Consider the following 17,466-nt stretch of genomic DNA (forward strand, 5'->3'; position numbering starts at 1 on the left):
CTGCCCAGAATGTCTCTCCCAAGAGCTGGGGAACACAGGCCACAGCATGAAGGACCCATCACCCTGCAGGGCGGGGCCCAAAGCACCAAGGGACAAACACCTATACCCCTCACTTCACAGGGCCTGTCCCAGAGAAGCCCATGGGGAGGCCCCTCAGGGACCAAGGTCACCATGTGTCACCCCAGGGGGCCAAGCTATGAGTAATGGGCAGGGGGTTTCTGGCAGCCTCGGTGAGTGGCAGCCTGGAGCAGCAACTGGACGCCAGTGTCACACCAGCAGCCACAGCCTCCTCTCTCGTCCAGCATCGCCTCCCAGGACCTGTGACCCCAAACCCGAGCCATTTGTGGGACTCTCCAGTGCCCAGGGCACCCCCGCTCTGCCCTGCCCAGCCTCCTCTGCACCTACCCCTTCTCCACAACCCTCCGCAGTCTGTGAGGGCCAGCCAAGCATAGCCCCTCCAGAGCCCTCTCAGCCCACCCAACAGCCTCAGAGCCTGACCCAACCAAGGCTTGTGGTGGGGGCGGGGAAAAGTACCCAGTCTAGGCCCCAAGCACTCCCCTGCTGGACCCCAGGACACACCCCCCAGAACCGCCCGACCCCAACCTGGACCAGCCCCTTCTCCCAAGTGCTCCGAGGGTGCCAGGGCCCCTCTGGGTTCAGCTTCTGGAGGCAGAGGTGCTCTGGGGGAGGCAGGCACAGCACAGGGCCCTCGGGCTGCTGGCCAGCAGAGGCCACCATCCAGTGAGGGCTGTGATACTTGCTGGAGACTAGGAGAGGCTGGTGGGCAAGTATCAGGGGCTGGATGCTGCTGGAGAGTGAGGCCCTTCCAACTCCCATGGAGGCCCCTGTCCTCCTCCCTGGACCCACAGCCACTGGGAAGGCACTGCTGGATCCAGCCAGCTCTCCAGCCTTGCTCTAGGTAGCCTGAGACCCCTCTGGCCTCCGTCCTGCCCTGTGGTTGGTGCTCCTGCAACCAGGAGGGGTCTGAGGACGTGAGGCAAAGGTAGTCCCGAGACCTGCTGTGGCCTGAGAGCCACCTATGGCTTCGGACTCATGGCTGGACACCAGACACTGCAGAGCTGGTGGATGCCCTGCACTGGGCGCTGGGATGCAGGTGGGCCCTGCAGACCCAAGTGGAGGTCAGTGGAGGGCGCCTGGCCCAGCGGCCTCAGATAGCACTGACACACGTGACCTTGCACACCCGTGGCTCACAGGTGCTCAGGACACGCGTGTACACAACCACACAGCCCACCAAGGTGTTCTCAAGCCAGTCAGGTCCTCAGCACTCCCGGCCAGACCCCATCTAGGCCCACACGTGTGCATCCACCCAGGAGTCCCTGCATCCGGCAGGTGTTCCACGCACCCGAGCCTCACAGCCCACCTGGCAGGGTCAGAGCTCAGCCAGGGTTTGAGTTGCCCTCAGAAAGAGAAGATTGGAGAAGGAATGGGCAACCCACTCCAGTGTTCTTGCCTAGAGAATCCCAGGGACGGCAGAGCCTGGTGGGCTGCTGTCTATGGGGTCACACAGAGTCGGACATGACTGAAGCGACTTAGCAGCAGCAGCAGCAGAAAGGGAAGGATGGGGCCAGGCTGGCCCCTGTTGGGTGAGTCCTGTCAACCTTCTGGAAGCTGCACAGCCGTTGTGACCCTCACTCCTATACAGGTGGCACCTCTGCAGTGGGGAGATGGCCCCAAGAACCCCAGTCCTGATGTTCAGGAAGGGGCCCTCAGGGCTGAGCAGAGCTTCCCTGGCTCCTTGGGGAGCAGGTGCAGGGGGCAGGGCCTCTACGCCCAGACAGTCCCCAAGAAGCCTGCTCCCTATCTTCCTATCAGGCCCAGCTCAGGGTATGGGGACCCAGGAGAGCCACCATCATCTGGCTTGCAGGCCTGGGCCTGCTAGGCAGGGCCACCATCTGGGAGTGGGATTACTGGACACAGTGGCAGCAGAGGGGTTTGTATATAAAGCAGGGGCCAGAAAGATAAACAGGTCATTGGGGAAAGTTCCCAAAAAGGAAGCTAAGCTGGGCAGACTAGCCTTGAAGTGTCTCCTGGTCAACCCGGAGCCTTGGCCAGGAAGCCTGGGGCAGACAGGTAGCAGGGCTGGCCAGGCTCCAATTGGTGGTTGGCCTGGCCTCCTGGAGACAGAGCCTGGGCGGGAGAGCACACAGCAGCCAGGGTGCTGAGGATAGCTGCACGGCTGACAGGTGTGCTGTCCAGAGAGGCAAAGGCCCACCTGGTCATCACAACTGGGACTCAGCTGAGAACAGGCTCTAAGACCATCCCACCCGGGACCACACTGCCCCAAAGTGCTGCCCCAGGACAGGACACGGAACAACCCAGAAGGCACAGCTCCGGAGGTCCAGAACCTCCAGCGGCCCCAGGTGCCCAGGGTCAGGAGGTTTCAGGAAGACGAAGGCCCAGCTGGCCACGTGCTGGCTGCCCCATGTCTAACCAGGAGAGGAGGGGGCACTGCCAGTCTGTCCTTACAAAGCTGCTCTCCCAGGCAGACACCCACTGGGGACCTTTCTCCCCTTCGCTGGTGAGGGCGATTGCCCAGACCACCCTGTGTCTCCAGGTGCTTTGCTGTGACATCAAAGCCCCACAGGGGCAGGGGAGCTGGATACTCCAGCCCTTGCTGCAAAGCCAGCCAGGAGGACAGGGCTGGCAACCACCTGGGCCCAGCGCTCCCATGGGAGACCGGTGGTTTGGACTGAGGCTAGGCAAGCTGCCGCAGGTGAGCGTTAGTGCAGACAGGAATGGGAAGGGGAGGCAGAGGCAGCGCTCAAACCTCAGGCAATTTCTTGCAAAGAAAAAAAGAGAGCAAACAGAAAGTTAAAGTCGCTTCAAGGAAAATCAGGCCTCGAGCACATGTGGCCTCGTGCAACAGCAGGAGAGCGTTTATTACTGAGCTCTCTGGGGAGGGGCTGGGTGTGCTGGCCCTGCAGCAGCAGGGAGCCCTGCCTGTGACAGCACCTGGCTTGGGTCCCCCGGAAAGCGAGCTCAGGGGCACAGAAACGCCCCCACTCCCACAGGCACGTGGCTCTTGGGTCTCGGCTGAGGCTGTCTTCTCGCACGTCCGGCGTTTCTTGGGTGGAACGGAAAGAGGGAGGAGGCAGAGCAGCCGCTGCACCTGGCCTCGGGCCCCTACCAGTCCTGGTTGTCCCAGCCATCGTCCACCGTGGGTGGCGGCGTGGCCTTCTTGGCGACTTTGGCCCGGCCCTCCCCGTCACCCCCCCAGGCCTCCCCACCGTCACTGTTGTCGCTGATCCTATTGTTGGACGCAGACGCAGAGCCCGAGCCCCACACATCCCAGCTGTCCGAGCTCCTCTTGTCAGCCGAGGCGTCCGCGCATGTCCAGCTGTCGCTGCTTGGGGACCGGTGGGCCCTGGCAGGGTCGGTGCTCCCAAAGGACTCCCAGAAGCTCTGGTCGAGGGTGTTCTGGGAGTTGTCCCCACCGCTGTTCTGGTAGCTCGGGCCCTCCGGGGGTCTGGGACAGACAGGGCTCTCTGAGCTCCCAGAACCGGAAGGTCATCACGGGGGCCCCAAGCCATCTGGCCTCCCCTCAGCCTCTCCCTAGCTAAGTCCGAGCTCCAACCCAGAGTCCTGGTCCACGCCCCTCAGGGTCCTGGAGTCATTGTTCTCCTGGGCAGAGGACGCCCAGCCTCGGGGGGGCTCCTCCATGGAGTTGAGGCCGTGGAACCTGATGGAAGGACTCAGGCCACTTGCCACCAGAGCCCACCCTCCATCAGTCCCACCCACATGGAGGATGTTTCAGAGGAAAATGTAAAATACTACTTTCCTGCAACAAATAATGGGAAGAAAACTCAGAGACTTGACCCTTCTCTGTACTGTGGAACCAGCTCAGGACGAGAATTCCTCACCCAACCGCAACCTCACCGCTGAACACGTCCAGCAGTGCTGGGAGGAAGCAGCTGGTCCACGAGCAGGCAGACCAACAGCACCCGCCTTGGCAGAGTGGCTGCCACTCTGGGCCGGGCATAAGCTCGTCCATCAGAGCCCCAGGGTCCCGTCCAAGTCAGAGGAGGAGAAAGCTGGCCCACCTGGTTCCCAGCAGGAAGGCCTGGGCAGAGCCCTGAGCGCTGGAGACCCCGAGGAGGTGGGTCAAAGCCCAGGGGCCCTTCCTCTCCCTCAGCCCGTCCAACAAGGGCAAGGCTGAGACCACCCCCGTCACCTGGGCAGCGGTAGCTCCCGAGGTAGAAGGCAGGGCTTCAGAGTAAGAGGCTGAGGGACTGACATGCCTCTCTGCACCTCCAGGGCTCCAGGGGTTTCTGATCGTCACCCAAGACCCTGGGGGAGACGCCCTGCCTCTGAGATCTGGGGGAGATGTCAGAAGGCAGCCCACTTCAGGAATGGACACAGCATACCTGTCTGATGAATCCTCTGCTCTCCCAGAAAAAAAAGTGGTGACGTCCCGCCAGCCCCGGCTGCCAACTCCCTGGACCTGGAAGAGAGCGGAAGACAGCTCAGCCGGGCTCTGCTGGGACTGCGCAGTGTCCAAAGACCAGGGTGAAGATTAGAAATGCAGTGAACCGCCAAACTCAGGCCAGTTTACTGGACAGGATCGGATGGGGACGGCAGGATGCCTGCCGTGTGGGCACAAGAAGCTACGGCCAGGAGAGCCTGAGGAGAGGCTCTGGGCCAGGAAGCAGGACGAATGCGCCCCCACCCACAGCGCCAGGCAGAGAGGCAGGCCACCCACAGCACACTCACCAGGAAGGTTGGCCGCAGCAAGAAAAGAATGAAAGAAAATAGCAACAGGTTAGTGGCTGGGACCGGAGCTCGTCCAGAGGTTTCCATGTTCCTCAGGCTGTCAGCACCGGAGCGTCTGCCTGACCCTCCTTGGTCGTACAGGCCCTTTGGGCCAAGAAGAGATGCGCATGAAGCGCTGGCCCTCCCTGCTCACGGTTCCGGGTGCCTTGGAACATGGAGACGCTTCCAGCCAAGCCTGCATGTCAGGCGGGGCTGCCCTACCTTGGATGCCAACTCAGAGAACCCACTGGACACATCATCAAAAATCTTCCCCTCCTTCACCTGGCAGATGGGAACAGCGTCGTCACAGCCCAGCAGTCGCCCACTGCCTGCACTGAAGGCTGCCACCCACCAGCACTGGCACCAGGGGCTCTGTCTCTATGCTGTCCCCTCCCCAGAAGCAAAAGGGAGGGCCAGCCGACCACCCTACAGCCCGGGCCAGTCTCACTGGACCCCCACCCCTGGTGTTCTCTGCGTCGCCCCCTACCTCCCACACAGGCTGGCACTGCCCTGCCCTGCCCACCCCATGTTCCTCTTGCCTGTCTGGGCCTCCAGGGCAAGTGGCAGAATGCATGCCCAGCCACGCAGGAGCAGGGTGCAAGGCCAGGCCTCGCTGACCCAGGATGAGGGCCCATAGGCACCAGTCCCCCAGGGACACCAGGGAGTCTGAGGACCCAAACAGCCCCAGGAGCAACTGCCCCTCGAACGAGGGCCCAGGGAACTGAACACAGCTGAACACCAGAAGTTCTCCCCATGTTACCTTCTCCTGGGCGGGTTTGAGGACGCTCTCATTCAGACTGTGGCCCAACTCCGAAGCCTGTTAGAAGGAAAGACATGATGAAGAAAAGTTGTGTCGTGTTGTGGCATGTTCTCTTCAGGATGGCGAACTCTGCCCGTGGAGGGAAGGTGGCTGGCAAGGCCTAGCCACCACCACACGATGCTCCTGGCTGTCGTGGAGGCTGGGCACTGCCGTCCTTGGCCTTTGGGCTCCTGAAGAGCCCCCGCGGTCCCTCATACAGACAGGTGTACTCCCAGTCCCATCTGCCCTCCAGGGGCCCCCAAGGGAGCTCACACAGAAGGGATGGAGCTGGGGGTGGGGGGAGGCCAGGCCAGGCCAGTGGCTCAGGTCGGGAGCAGGCAGGACAATGGGGAGATGACCACAGTGCGGGGCCCTCGCCAGTAGGGCTGGACTCTTTCAGATTATTTGGCTGAAGATAATTAAACCACACCACGAAAAACTCCCTGTGGACCACAGGGTACCCCGGCCCATTGGTCCCCTATGGCAGCCCTGAGCTCTGGATCCCATGCCTCCTGCCTGTGACACGGATGCTCAAATGGGAGCCCATCAAGCTGGGGAGCAGCTCTGAGTGTGAGCACATGGAAGCGCCAACATGCAGGCTGTAGTGCAGGCGCGTGCTGGATACATGGGGCGGGTAAGGGGGCATGCACAAGCACAGACGGGGCCTTACCAGCTCTGGCTGCTGCTTGGAACCCCAGAACTTTACCCAGACAGCGTGGGGAGACAGGGGTGGGGGAAGAGAGAGAGCAAGGCGGTAGGCGCCACAGTCGCGACAACCAGGACAGGGTCCCACGGGCACCGCACCCTCTCTAGACCCAGCCCCTCCCACCTGACCCTCCCAGGATGACAGGAGCAGGCTGGGTGGAAGTCAAGTGAAATGGGGGCTTAGAGACGTCCCTGAGTGGGGCTGGGGGAGCTCAGCCCTCAGGGTGGGAGGGGCCCACATGGCTCGGAGGCTCCTCCGCCGGCCCCCAAAGCCATTACCCCAAGTCCTGAACCCAGCCCAGGGCCAGACACCACGCAGGAGACCACCAGGACTGCGAGCCAAGGTTTGAAAACAAGACAAACAGCGGGCCCCGACGCAACCACAGGAAGGGGGAACACCAATAGAGACGAGGAACGCTGTATCCCTGGGACAAAACCCCCATGCCCAGGGGGTGTTGGGTCTCCCGCCCACGGCTGCCCAGACCCAGCGCAGGGCCTCCTTCCCCACAAGGCCAAGGTGGAGTGGCCTCCACCTCCCAAACCCACAGGCGCCTGAAGTAACATGCAGATGTGGGAGCCTGAGAGACAACTCCGTGCGGGCCCGTGGGCGCCTGACTGCTGGTGTAAAACACTCCTCCCCTGACACAGGGCACATGGAGGCCACCCAGCCTAGAAGCAGCCCCATAGTGCCCACGCAAAGGTTTCTTCCGGTACCTTCTGACTTGCTTGGGACCCGAACTTTGTCGCCTGGAAGGAAGCACAAAGAGGGTTTTCTGATCAGCTGCCCGACACTGGCTGCTGGAGCTGCGCATCTGCAGGGCCTGGGTGCTCAGGCCCGTTTCCTGATGGCCACGAGGACTGGCACTCACCCCACAGTGGCTCTTAGGCCCCGCAAAGCTGCCCTCTACCCCTGCTCCCCCAGGAGCTAGACCACCAGGGTAGGGTAGGGGCGCCCAGGGCAAGGGAGCAGGCCTGACGCCGACCTTTGCGCTCTGGACACAGGGCCCCCAGGCGGGGTGGGGCCTTGTCCAGCGGGCTCTGCTGTTCACTGCTGAGCACAACTGGTCATACTTCTCACCTCTCCCCAGCACCCTGGGTGCTCTCAGGGCCCCGGCAGAGGGGCCACTCACAGAAACCTCCGTGGGGCAGACGAACTTGTGGCTGGAGCCCCGTCAGGACCCCTGGCTGCCTAGCCTGTGGTGTTGCAGGACAGCCTGGTACTTACGCCCTCCTTGGCTGCTGAGGCGAACCTGCTGGCTCCGGTAGCAAAGCTGCTCCAGCCCTGCAAGGAAGCCACACACAAGCCATGTGGCAGCTCCACACGCAGACACAGGAGAGCATCCTTCGCACCCATGCTCCGTGGGAAAGACACAGCTAGGGGCCCCAGAAGCAGCTCAGGTCCACTCCCTGGAGACAGGCCTTCCCACCAGGCCGCAGGGGTCATGAAACCTGTTCTGAGTCCAAGGTCATTTCCCCTGAGCCTCCACAACAGAAGCCAGTCATTTGGATTAAATCCCCACTGAGCCTGTGCCTCCTGGGGAGATGTGGAGTGACCCTCATGAGGAGCTGACAAAAGATGCTCAGCTTCTGGGGGTAGGATGGAAGGGACACGGGGACACAAACTTCACACCCTGGGAGGAGCTTCTGAAAAACAGGCCAGGCTGACGGCCCCTTCTCCCCTGGAGCAGACTCAGCCCAGAACCCATGCAACAGGGTGGCCCTGCCAGGAGGGGCAGCCAGGCAGGCTCCACTCAGAGCCCGAGGTCTCCGGGGAAAACATGCCTTGTTAAACCTGGGGCACGTGTCTTATACATTGTAGCCAAAGTAAATGAAAGACAAAACACAAGTGGGATTAAACCCCGTAAGCCCAGCTTTAAGGTGTGAGGTCAGTGAAGGAAAGGGGAGTGGGCCACTGCAATCCTAGGATGGCTGGTCTCCAGGAGGCCCTGGGGCGTCGGGGCAGGGGGCACTGGGACGGCATCCTCACCGAGTAGAGGGACGACATGGCGCTGTTGAGGAAGTCGTCTTCCCTCTTTGGAGGCGGCACCGTGTTCCCAAACCCCACATAACGGTTCTCCTGGGCCCTGGGGGACACAGGCAACAGGCTTGCTGCTCCTGACAGCCACAGGGTGCAGAGGCATCCAGACCCAGATATCAGCTCACTGCCGGAAGTGGGACACACTCGTCCACAGGCCAGGCAGGTTCCAGGGAGGAATCACGTCCTTTCTCTCAGTGGTTTTCTCACTCAAGCACCCTCCTGAAGCTGCCACTCAGGACTCCACAGGGCCTGCCAATCTTGCACCCACCACACACATGGGCAGGAGCCTCAGCCACTCTCACAGTGCCCCCTGCCCCCAGCCTCCCCTGAGCCCGCCTGAAACCCTACCCTTGATAGGAACCAAGGTCATCATTCAGCCAGTCTTCAAAAGCCTTGTCCCCAGAGGCAGTGGAGTTCTGCACCTGGCCAGAGGCTCTGCAATGGTGGGTCAAAAGTAAGAGGCCAACAGAGGGTGGGTACATGCCCGCAGGGGTCTCTGGGAGGTGCAGTCACGCCCACCTGCTCATGCCTGGCTCCTCTGAACACTAAGCTCTGAGCAGAAGGCAGCTCAAGCTTAGGCTCAGCAGCTGAAACTGGTGAGAAGTAAGGGAGGCGCGGCTCTGGGGGGACGGGGGCCACAGGGGCTCCATGCTGGCCTGAGCCTGCAGGGGGGCCGCAGGGAAACCAGGGGGACCAAGGCCACAGCAAGCACTGGGCCACAGTCTGGAGCCCTTCTGACCAGAATCTCACTACTGAAGAGAGAGGAGGAAGGGGCTGGGCTGAACCCAGCACAGAGCTGGCCAGAAGGCTGGATGAGGAGCTACCGGTGGGCAGAGGACAGCAGTGTCCTGGGTTGAGGCGGAGTCCAGCTCTGGGCGGGTGATGACTCCAGAGACCATTCTTTGCCTTCGGCCAGAGCAGCCACCTGCCAAGGGAACCTGGGTCAGAGAGCAGGGGCCCATCAAGGTGGCCTAAATGCTCCTGACTGCAGTGCACTCCCTGCCCCCCACACAGCCCCTCTGGCTTTACACCACGGGCTGGGGGCTCTGCCGGGTGTGGACGCCAAACGGGCAAGCTCTTAGTCTCTGAGGCCCTCTTTCTACACCCCGAACGATGGGCCTCCCCCGCAGGCACTGAAGTTCTCAGGGGAGCTTTAGCTGCATGCACAGAGGTGTCTGGACACAGTGCTTCCCGGAATCTGGGAGGAAAGCCCATCCTCAGCCCAGTAAACCACAGGCCCCCCAAGTCCTCCAGGTGGGAAGAGCCAAGGCCATGCATGCTGTCTCCATGCAGATGGCACGCGGCCTCCATGTTGTGGTCAGAACCACAGGGGATCTCAGTGCCCATGGCCGGAGCAGCCTCCACGTGGCGGGCGGCCTGCCTCACCCGGTCCCTGAAGAGGGCAGCAGCCCTGCTGCTGTACTTCTCCTGCAGCGACCAGCAGGGGTCGTAGTCCTCCTGAGACTCCAGGAACTCCCGGAACCGAGCGTTTCCGCCCGCCTTCATCTTCTCCAGCTCCACGTCCTTCCACTTGTCCATCGTGACAGAGCGGACGAAGCTGCACAGCAGAGGGCTGGCCTCATCACCTATATCGCCCCCTGACTCAGAGCCCGGGGGTGAAAGGGGCCGACCTACATGGGGGCCCACTCCTCCCCACCCCTGCGCACTGACCTGAGGTGAACCCCAAGCCCACGGTGCTTCCCCGAGCACTCCAGGCAGATCCAGATGCCATAGGTCACGCTCACCCACTGTGGGTTGAAGGCGCCACACTCGAAACACACCTGCGGAGGGTGTCCAGGGGCTTGTCCAGAGGCTGAGGCAGGACCCAGGGACCCCCAAGACCCAGTGGTGGCCCCAAGAGCAAAAACAGGGAGGCTGGTTATGAGGCCAACGGTGACAGGGAGTGAGGACCCCAAGACCACACACTACCCCGAGAGGTTCCTGAAACCTGAACTGGGTGTCGAGGAAAAGCAGATGCTTACATTGTTTTCATCTTGCGCCCGAACTTCCTTAAGAACCTTCCTGGTTCTTGGGCTGGCCATGGTGCTGAGAAAAACAAGATTTTCACAAGAAAATCAACCGCCAGTGCAAACACACTACAAGATATAACCTCAAGGAACCCCAAGAAGCTGATTGGAAGCTGTTAAGGAATAGGACAACTCACTACAGGCAGCGTGGAGGCCCCTCACTGCGGGAACCTGCTCTCCAGGCGCAAGGAAAAGCCCAAAGCAGTGTGGATGCTGCCAGGCCAATAAAGTGATCATGAGCAGTAACGTGCAGTTACTAGAGGCCACTTACCACGTCGCATCAAGACTGTGTAATTTATGGAATGTCGGTTTCCAGTGAAGCTCCTAGCAAAGGGCTGGGCTTTATAAAATGTGCTCAGAACTGGCTGCTAAATCTCTTTTCCTGCCTTCAGGGCAACATACTGGACTCAGGCTGATGGTACTTGAAGTCAGGGAGCCCCACATTTTTGGTCCCGGCAACGCCCCACCTGCCTCAAGCCAGCACAGGGAGGCTCCAGGCCTGGGGCAGAAGCGGTGGTCCTGACTGACATGGGACGAGGCTGGCCTCCCAGGGGCCATCTGAAGGACGGAGATGACAGAGAGCATGGCCACAGCAGGGCATGGGCAGGGGCCTATGGACCTGCAGATCTGTCACAATGCCTCATGGGGACACTGTGGGAAATAGCAGCCACACAGCCTGGGCTGAAGAGAAAAGCCATCTCTTCACAGATCTCCTAGCTTTGGCCAAGTTCAAGTTCAATGGTGGCCTGTTTAATTCATGACCAGGAAAGTTGATACAGTAAGAATCAAGCCAGAGAGGGAAAGGGTGCCCAGCACAGTGCTGGATGTAAACTAACCCTAACCTGGCCGGGGTCCTGGGACCAGAGTGTGCACACTGTCCCTCCAGCTTCCCCGGCAGGACGTGTCTTGTCGAGGACACATAAGCCACTGTCAGAGACAGAGCCACACGCCTGCGTCGCTAGCAGTGTTTGCAACCTCTGACCTCACGCCCACTGTCTGAGAGGGGCCTGTTCCCACCAGCTTCCCTGCCAATGCAACGGCATGAAAACCCAGGAGCATCTTGGTCCGCATCTGCCTGTTACCTTCAGTTACTCCTCAAGGGGACCCAGCTTGTCCCCACAACCATGCTTCCTGAATCTAGAATGCCAAACACTCACAGGACACAGGCAAACAGAAGTCAAAACTAGGATGAGCCTGCCCTGAATGTGTAATTGTGTAAAAGAAGGCAGAGTGAGGACTGGCAGAATGACAGCGGGGGAAACATGTCACATGAAAGTGAATGAGGTGGGCTGGATTTAACAGCAACTGTTTTTTTGCATAAGAAGACCCTTTAATTCTGTGAAATCCTAACTTTAATACATGAGAAACAAATACCTTCTTTCAAAACCATCAGATCAGATCAGATCAGATCAGTCGCTCAGTTGTGTCCGACTCTTTGCGACCCCATGAATCGCAGCACGCCAGGCCTCCCTGTCCATCATCAACTCTCGGAGTTCACTGAGACTCACGTCCATCGAGTCAGTGATGCCATCCAGCCATCTCATCCTCTGTCGTCCCTTTCTCCTCCTGCCCCCAATCCCTCCCAGCATCAGAGTCTTTTCCAATGAGTCAACTCTTCGCATGAGGTGGCCAAAGTTTATCTTGAAAAAGAATCCAAGAACTCCTGCTTTAATACTTGAAATCAAGATGGTAACACACAGCTCTCTGCAAGAGGACGAGGCTTCAGTAAATGGTGAACCAAGACATTTTTTCTCAGCTCATGAGAGAAGCCACTTGTCAGACCCTAGAACATTGCTCCCTAAGTGGGAACTTCTTCAAGACCTGAGATTAAAAGGGATGACTTAAGCACACTGTTGGGGCTGTCACCAGCGACAGGGACAAATCATGCTGATCTTTCTCTGAAACCACCTGAGCACTCAAAGCACCTACATGGAAGGACCACCGTTTCTCATCCTAAAGCACTGTTACTTGTGCACTTCTGCAGGGTGGGGAAGGGATGCCAAGGCCAACTTCAACACTACTTATCCCCTGGACCATTATGACAGCCCCATTTGGCACAGAAACCCATGGTGGCTGGACCCTTAAGCTTGCACCAAATGAGCACAATTAACTCTCACGTCTGTGGCAGGCGAGAAGCTGTTTAACAGGGCAGATGAGAAACACAGTCCTTCTACTAGAGGTACATAAACTGAGGGAGGATTCCAAAGTCCTCTCTCGGTTTCCCCTCCCTCCTGCAACACCGTCACCCACGGCCAAGGGGTGGCTGCCGCTCCCGATGAGACAGGCCTCTTCAACACCGAGAGGAGGATCCTCCCCTCTGAAGAGTGGAAGACCCTTCAGAACTCAGAAAGAGGCCTGACCGGACCCTAAGTCCTGACCACGTCTTGGATCCGAAGGAGGGGACGGGGCAGGGCCGGCTGGCCCTACGGAAGGGGTGCAGGTGAACAAGGGCCCGTGACAGTCTCAGAGGAAAGAAGGTGGGGATCTGGGGCGCCCTGCAGGGTGGGTGGGGGTCTGGGCGGGGACGGCCGGAAGAGGGGTGCTGCGTTGGGGGACGGGGACTTGAAGGGGGGCCGTGGACCAGCCCCGGAACGACTGGGGGAGGGCAAGGTTGGCGCTTCCAAATCCTGTGGATGGCTGCCTCGAGATGGGTGGGGGTCTGGCGGGGGTGGCCACCGGGAGGGGCCGTGGACCAGCCCCAGGGGGAACCAGGACCTTTAGGTCTAGGTCGCGCGCTTACCGGGCAGGGCGCTAGATCCTTTGCGCCTGGTCGGGCTGGGGTCAGGGCGGGGGTCTAGGCGGGGGTCGGGCCAGGGTCTGCCGCGCCGCGAACTGCACAGAGGACGCGCGCCGGCCGCCCACCCGGTCGCCACCCGCTTCCGGCTACGTCGCGCTTCGCAGGGTCTCACGGGAAGCCGGGGGCGGGCCGGCGGGGGCGGGACTTCCGTCCTGCCAGCTGGGCCGGAAGCGCGACCCTGCTCCGTCGCTATAGGGACGCGTCCTCCTCCGGGCTGCTGTGCCAGAGCTGTTAGTCCAGCAGGGACCGCGGTGTTCTGGGGACCGACGGTCATTCTCACCGGCGCTGCCCCGTCAGAATTCAGACGGGATAAAGATGGCCTGCTCAAATTAGGATGATTCATGGGCGTTTACTTACAAGGGGGCTGATTAGGAGAGTGTGAGCAGGTTTAGGGCACCGCAGGACTTCTGCGGGAACCCAGTGCTGGAGCAGCAGAGCTGTGACGTCAACAGGCTCCAAGGAGATGGGAGAGGTTCCGACTCTGGAAGGACAGTGTCCTCGGCGCCGCGGCCCCAGAGGCGCTGTCATCTCTGGTTGTGGGCATGGCGAGCCCAAGGTGATCCAGTAGGAAAAGATACAGGAGTGAACACCGGCTTCTATGGTCTCTTGCCCTCTGGTCTCCTGATTTTGCCTCCCACTGGCCAAGCCCACAGGTGTAATCTGAGGTAGAGAAGGATGGGGGTGGATGTGGAGAGCAGCTGGAGATGTTGCAAGCAGGCTGCCAAGCAGTGTAAATAGTAGGGTCCCAAGTATGGGAACTATGACTGTAGGAAGAGTAACTGTCCAGACTGGTGATCTCTCTCTGGGGAGTGTAACTGCAAGTGATGTTTGGTTTTGTTTTTACTTTGTGCTTTTTTGTATATCCACACATTCTGCATTGATCTGTGTCACTTTTGGAGTGATCCAGTTGCCTGGTAGCTCAGCTGGTAAAGTATCCGCCTGCAATGCAGGAGACCCCGTTTCGATTCCTGGGTCGGGAAGATCCCCTGAAGAAGGGACAGGCTACCCACTCCAGTATTCTTGAGCTTCCCTGGTGGCTCAGATGTTAAAGAATCTGCCTGCAATGCAAGAGACCTGGGTTCCATCCTGGGTTGGGAAGATCCCCTGGAATAGGGCACGGCAACCCACTCCAGTATTCTTGCCTGGAGAATCCCCATAGACAGAGGAGCCTGCCAGGCTACAGACTTGCAGAGTCTGATAAGACCGAGCGCCTAAGCACAGTATGAACATTTTTACTGAGGTATAATTTACATTCAGTGATTTACACTCAATAGGTTTTGAGAAATTGATACCCCAGTGTAACCTCCACCATAGAACATTTCCATTACAGGCAACTACTGTTCTTATTTTTATCCCTATTTCTTAGTTTTCCTGTCCTAGAACTTTACATAAACAGAATCATTCAATAAGTACTCTTTCAAATGGTTTCTTTCACTTAATATTTCAGCTCTTCATTTCTTTTATTGCTGAATACTATTCCATTCAATGAACATATCTCACTTATCCACTCACATATTGGACAATGGAGTCATTTCTGGGTCTTGACTATTGTGGATAAAGCTACCCTGAAATTCACACACAAGCCTTTTGGTGGGTGTATCTTAACATTTTGTTTGCATAATTACCTAGACATAAAGTTGTTGGGTGATGGGGGAAGTGTGTATTGAATTTCATAAGAAATTGTGAATCAGTCTTCCAAAATGGGGGCACCATCTCATGCCCCAGCAGCAGTGTGAGGGGGCCAGTGTTTGCAGGTACTCTGAATTATATCTCATTTGTAATTCCCTCCACTGCTGGTTGAAAGTTGCCCTGGAGGTTTACCTTGGCTTCCTGGCCAGTCTAGCCTGCCCTGTGCCCAGCTTGGCATGAGCACATCTTGCAGTCAGGGGAAGCCCTCAGGAAGGAGCCAGCAGGTCTCACAGGGAGAAGCCGCTGGCATGCACAGAAACAAGAGGGCTGAGGTGATGTGGACAGAGCACTCATAGAGTCTACATAGGGGCACTGTGAGGCAGTGTAGATTTCAGCACAAGACCCTGGGCTTCAGAGAGCCAGAGCCCTGTGCTGGATTCCTTACATGAGCTTCCTGGAGGAGGAGGTGTGAAGGATGTTGAAAGGTAGGAGAGGAAAAGGGAAAGTGGTCCTGGAAAGGGCACAGCCGAAGAATTGATGCTTTCGAATTCGGTATTGGAGAAGACTCTCGAGAGTCCCTTGGGCAGCCAGGAGATCAAACCAGTCAATTCTAAGGGAATCAGCCCTGAATATTCATTGGAAGGACTGATGCTGAAGTTCCAATCCTTTGGCCACCTGACGTGAAGACCCAACTGAGTGGAAAAGATCCCAATGCTGGGAAAGATTGAGGGCAGGAGGAGAATCGGGCAACAAAGGATGAGATGGTTGTATGGCATCACTGACTCAATGGACATGAGTTTGAGCAAACTCTAAGAGATAGTGAAAGACAGGGAAGTCTGGCATGCTGCAGTCCATGGGGTCGCAAGAGTTGGACCCAACTGAGCAACTGAACAACAGCAACAAGAGTAAACACCGAGCAGAGGCTAGATGTTTAGTTTTCTGACTACAAAGCTAAAAGTCAATCCCCACTCCACTATTGGGGAGCCTAGGGCCATGGTCTTTCCCAGAGCCAAAAGCAGAGGGAGGGCCCTCCAAGGACAGGGAAGCCTGCCACCTTGCAGCAGCTGTCACGCCCTTGCCTTTCTCTGCCATCTCAAGTCTGGCACAATGACCAAGTGACAGAGGAGAAATCTGGGTATGACATGGTGAATGGTGCTGAACATGGAACTGCAAATTGAAGGTGTTTTATTGCCCCATCTAAAACACATAGGTAATTTGTTTTCTTTCGGAACCACCAGCAGTCCATTAACTTCCAGTCAGAGTAACATGATCATCTTAGTGGTTTCCTCCCCAGGGCTCCTGAAGTTCTCGATGTGAATAAATTGAAGGGAACACAAGAGCAGCAAAATGAAAACCTCAGAGTAAATGGCTCCGCGAGGCAAGGGCCAGCCCAAGCCACACAGTCCACCTGCAAAGTCACCACAGGCCCCCTCGGGTGTGGGCCTGTGGATGCACTTTGCAATGCCCACATGGTGTCAACTCTCACTGTGTGAGTGCTGGGTCAGCTCTGGTGGATTCGACCAGATTGTTCACAGAGCCCTTGTACCAAATGTCCTGATGCCAGTGCACCCGTTTCTTAGGTACAACGCCTCCCGGCTGAGCGTCATCGGTAGCTCATCTTTGCCACACTGTGAACATATGTGTTGTCGCTGCTGCTTTGATTTCCAGTTTCATATGGTGGTGGAGCTGGGCACATGCTCACTGGCCAGTGGACACCTGCCTGGTTTCTGTGCTCTGTCTGTTTCTATCCTCCATTGACCACTTCCACAGCCAGTGCCTCCCTGAAGTGGATCCATCCTTCATCTGAGAGACAGGCATGGGGCTGGCTCAGACTGGGACTGTCACACTCCTGGCCTCTGGCCTCTGGCCTGCTGTATGGATGGACTTGGCCCCACATGAAGAAAGGCCTGGTCGACCTGGCCTATCTGACCCCTGCCCCTGGCTCTGAAGATGCACAGGGAAGAACTGTGCCCTGGGATAAAGGAGGTGGAAGGAAGTCGGAATGTGGCCGTGCTGATTCTCGAGACCATGCATCACTGCAGAGCACAGCTGTCTCTGAACCTGAGTTGTCTTCATCCTAAAACACCCAGGAACTTGCAGTTGTGCCAGAGGACACTTGGTTACTCAGGCTAAGGAGTCACAGCCAAGAATGTGTTAAGACAGGGACAGCTTCTCAGATTGCAGACCTGAGGGCTTAGATCCCAGGGCTATGACAGGAAGACCCATATACCCCCTGCCTTAGCCCTTCCCATGCCTACCTTAGTCAAGAATCTGTCCAAATTCTAGTTAGATACAGAAAACCTAACCCCACATGGCTTAAATAACAAAAGGATGCTATTGGCTCATGTGGTGAAAAGCCCAGTGGTAATCTGGCTTTTGGATGAGGTTTGATCCAGCAGCTCAACAGCATTACTAAGAACCAGGTTTCTCTCTGTATGTTTGCTCTGCTGTCTCATTTTCATCTGAAGGTCCCCAATATGCGGCTCCTAATGCTGTAAGCTCTGTGGTTCACATCCCAGCCAAAAGCCCAAGATGCAGTCGCTTGGGTCATGTGTCCACTTCTGAACCAACAACAGGCCAAAGGGATGGAATGTGCTGACCAGCGGCATCTAAGACCCAGGCTTCAGCCCTGAAGCCCCAGAGGGAGGCAGGTTCCCAGGACTGCAAGGGCTCAACAGAAGTCTGAGGGGTGGGGGAGCAA

General features: G+C 58.1%; 1 protein-coding gene across 9 annotated transcripts; it reads right to left on the reverse strand.

Moving 5' to 3' along the window:
- Positions 1–2,865: 2,865 nt before the first annotated feature.
- Positions 2,866–13,226, reverse strand: ARFGAP1 (ADP ribosylation factor GTPase activating protein 1). Of its 9 annotated transcripts, none has more exons than XM_059892481.1 (15): positions 13,080–13,226; positions 11,714–11,979; positions 10,295–10,358; positions 9,984–10,093; positions 9,699–9,870; positions 9,137–9,237; positions 8,661–8,747; positions 8,262–8,358; positions 7,500–7,556; positions 6,989–7,021; positions 6,240–6,269; positions 5,531–5,587; positions 4,993–5,052; positions 4,386–4,462; positions 2,866–3,487 (listed from the first exon to the last, which is right to left on the reverse strand). In XM_059892481.1, exons 3-15 carry the CDS (start codon positions 10,352–10,354, stop codon positions 3,145–3,147), a joined length of 1,284 nt encoding a protein of 427 aa, XP_059748464.1. In that variant the 5' UTR covers positions 10,355–10,358; positions 11,714–11,979; positions 13,080–13,226; the 3' UTR covers positions 2,866–3,144.
- Between the last annotated feature and the right edge of the window lie 4,240 nt (positions 13,227–17,466).

This window comes from Bos taurus, chromosome 13, assembly GCF_002263795.3.
Source record: "Bos taurus isolate L1 Dominette 01449 registration number 42190680 breed Hereford chromosome 13, ARS-UCD2.0, whole genome shotgun sequence".
Taxonomy (NCBI): domain Eukaryota; kingdom Metazoa; phylum Chordata; class Mammalia; order Artiodactyla; family Bovidae; genus Bos; species Bos taurus.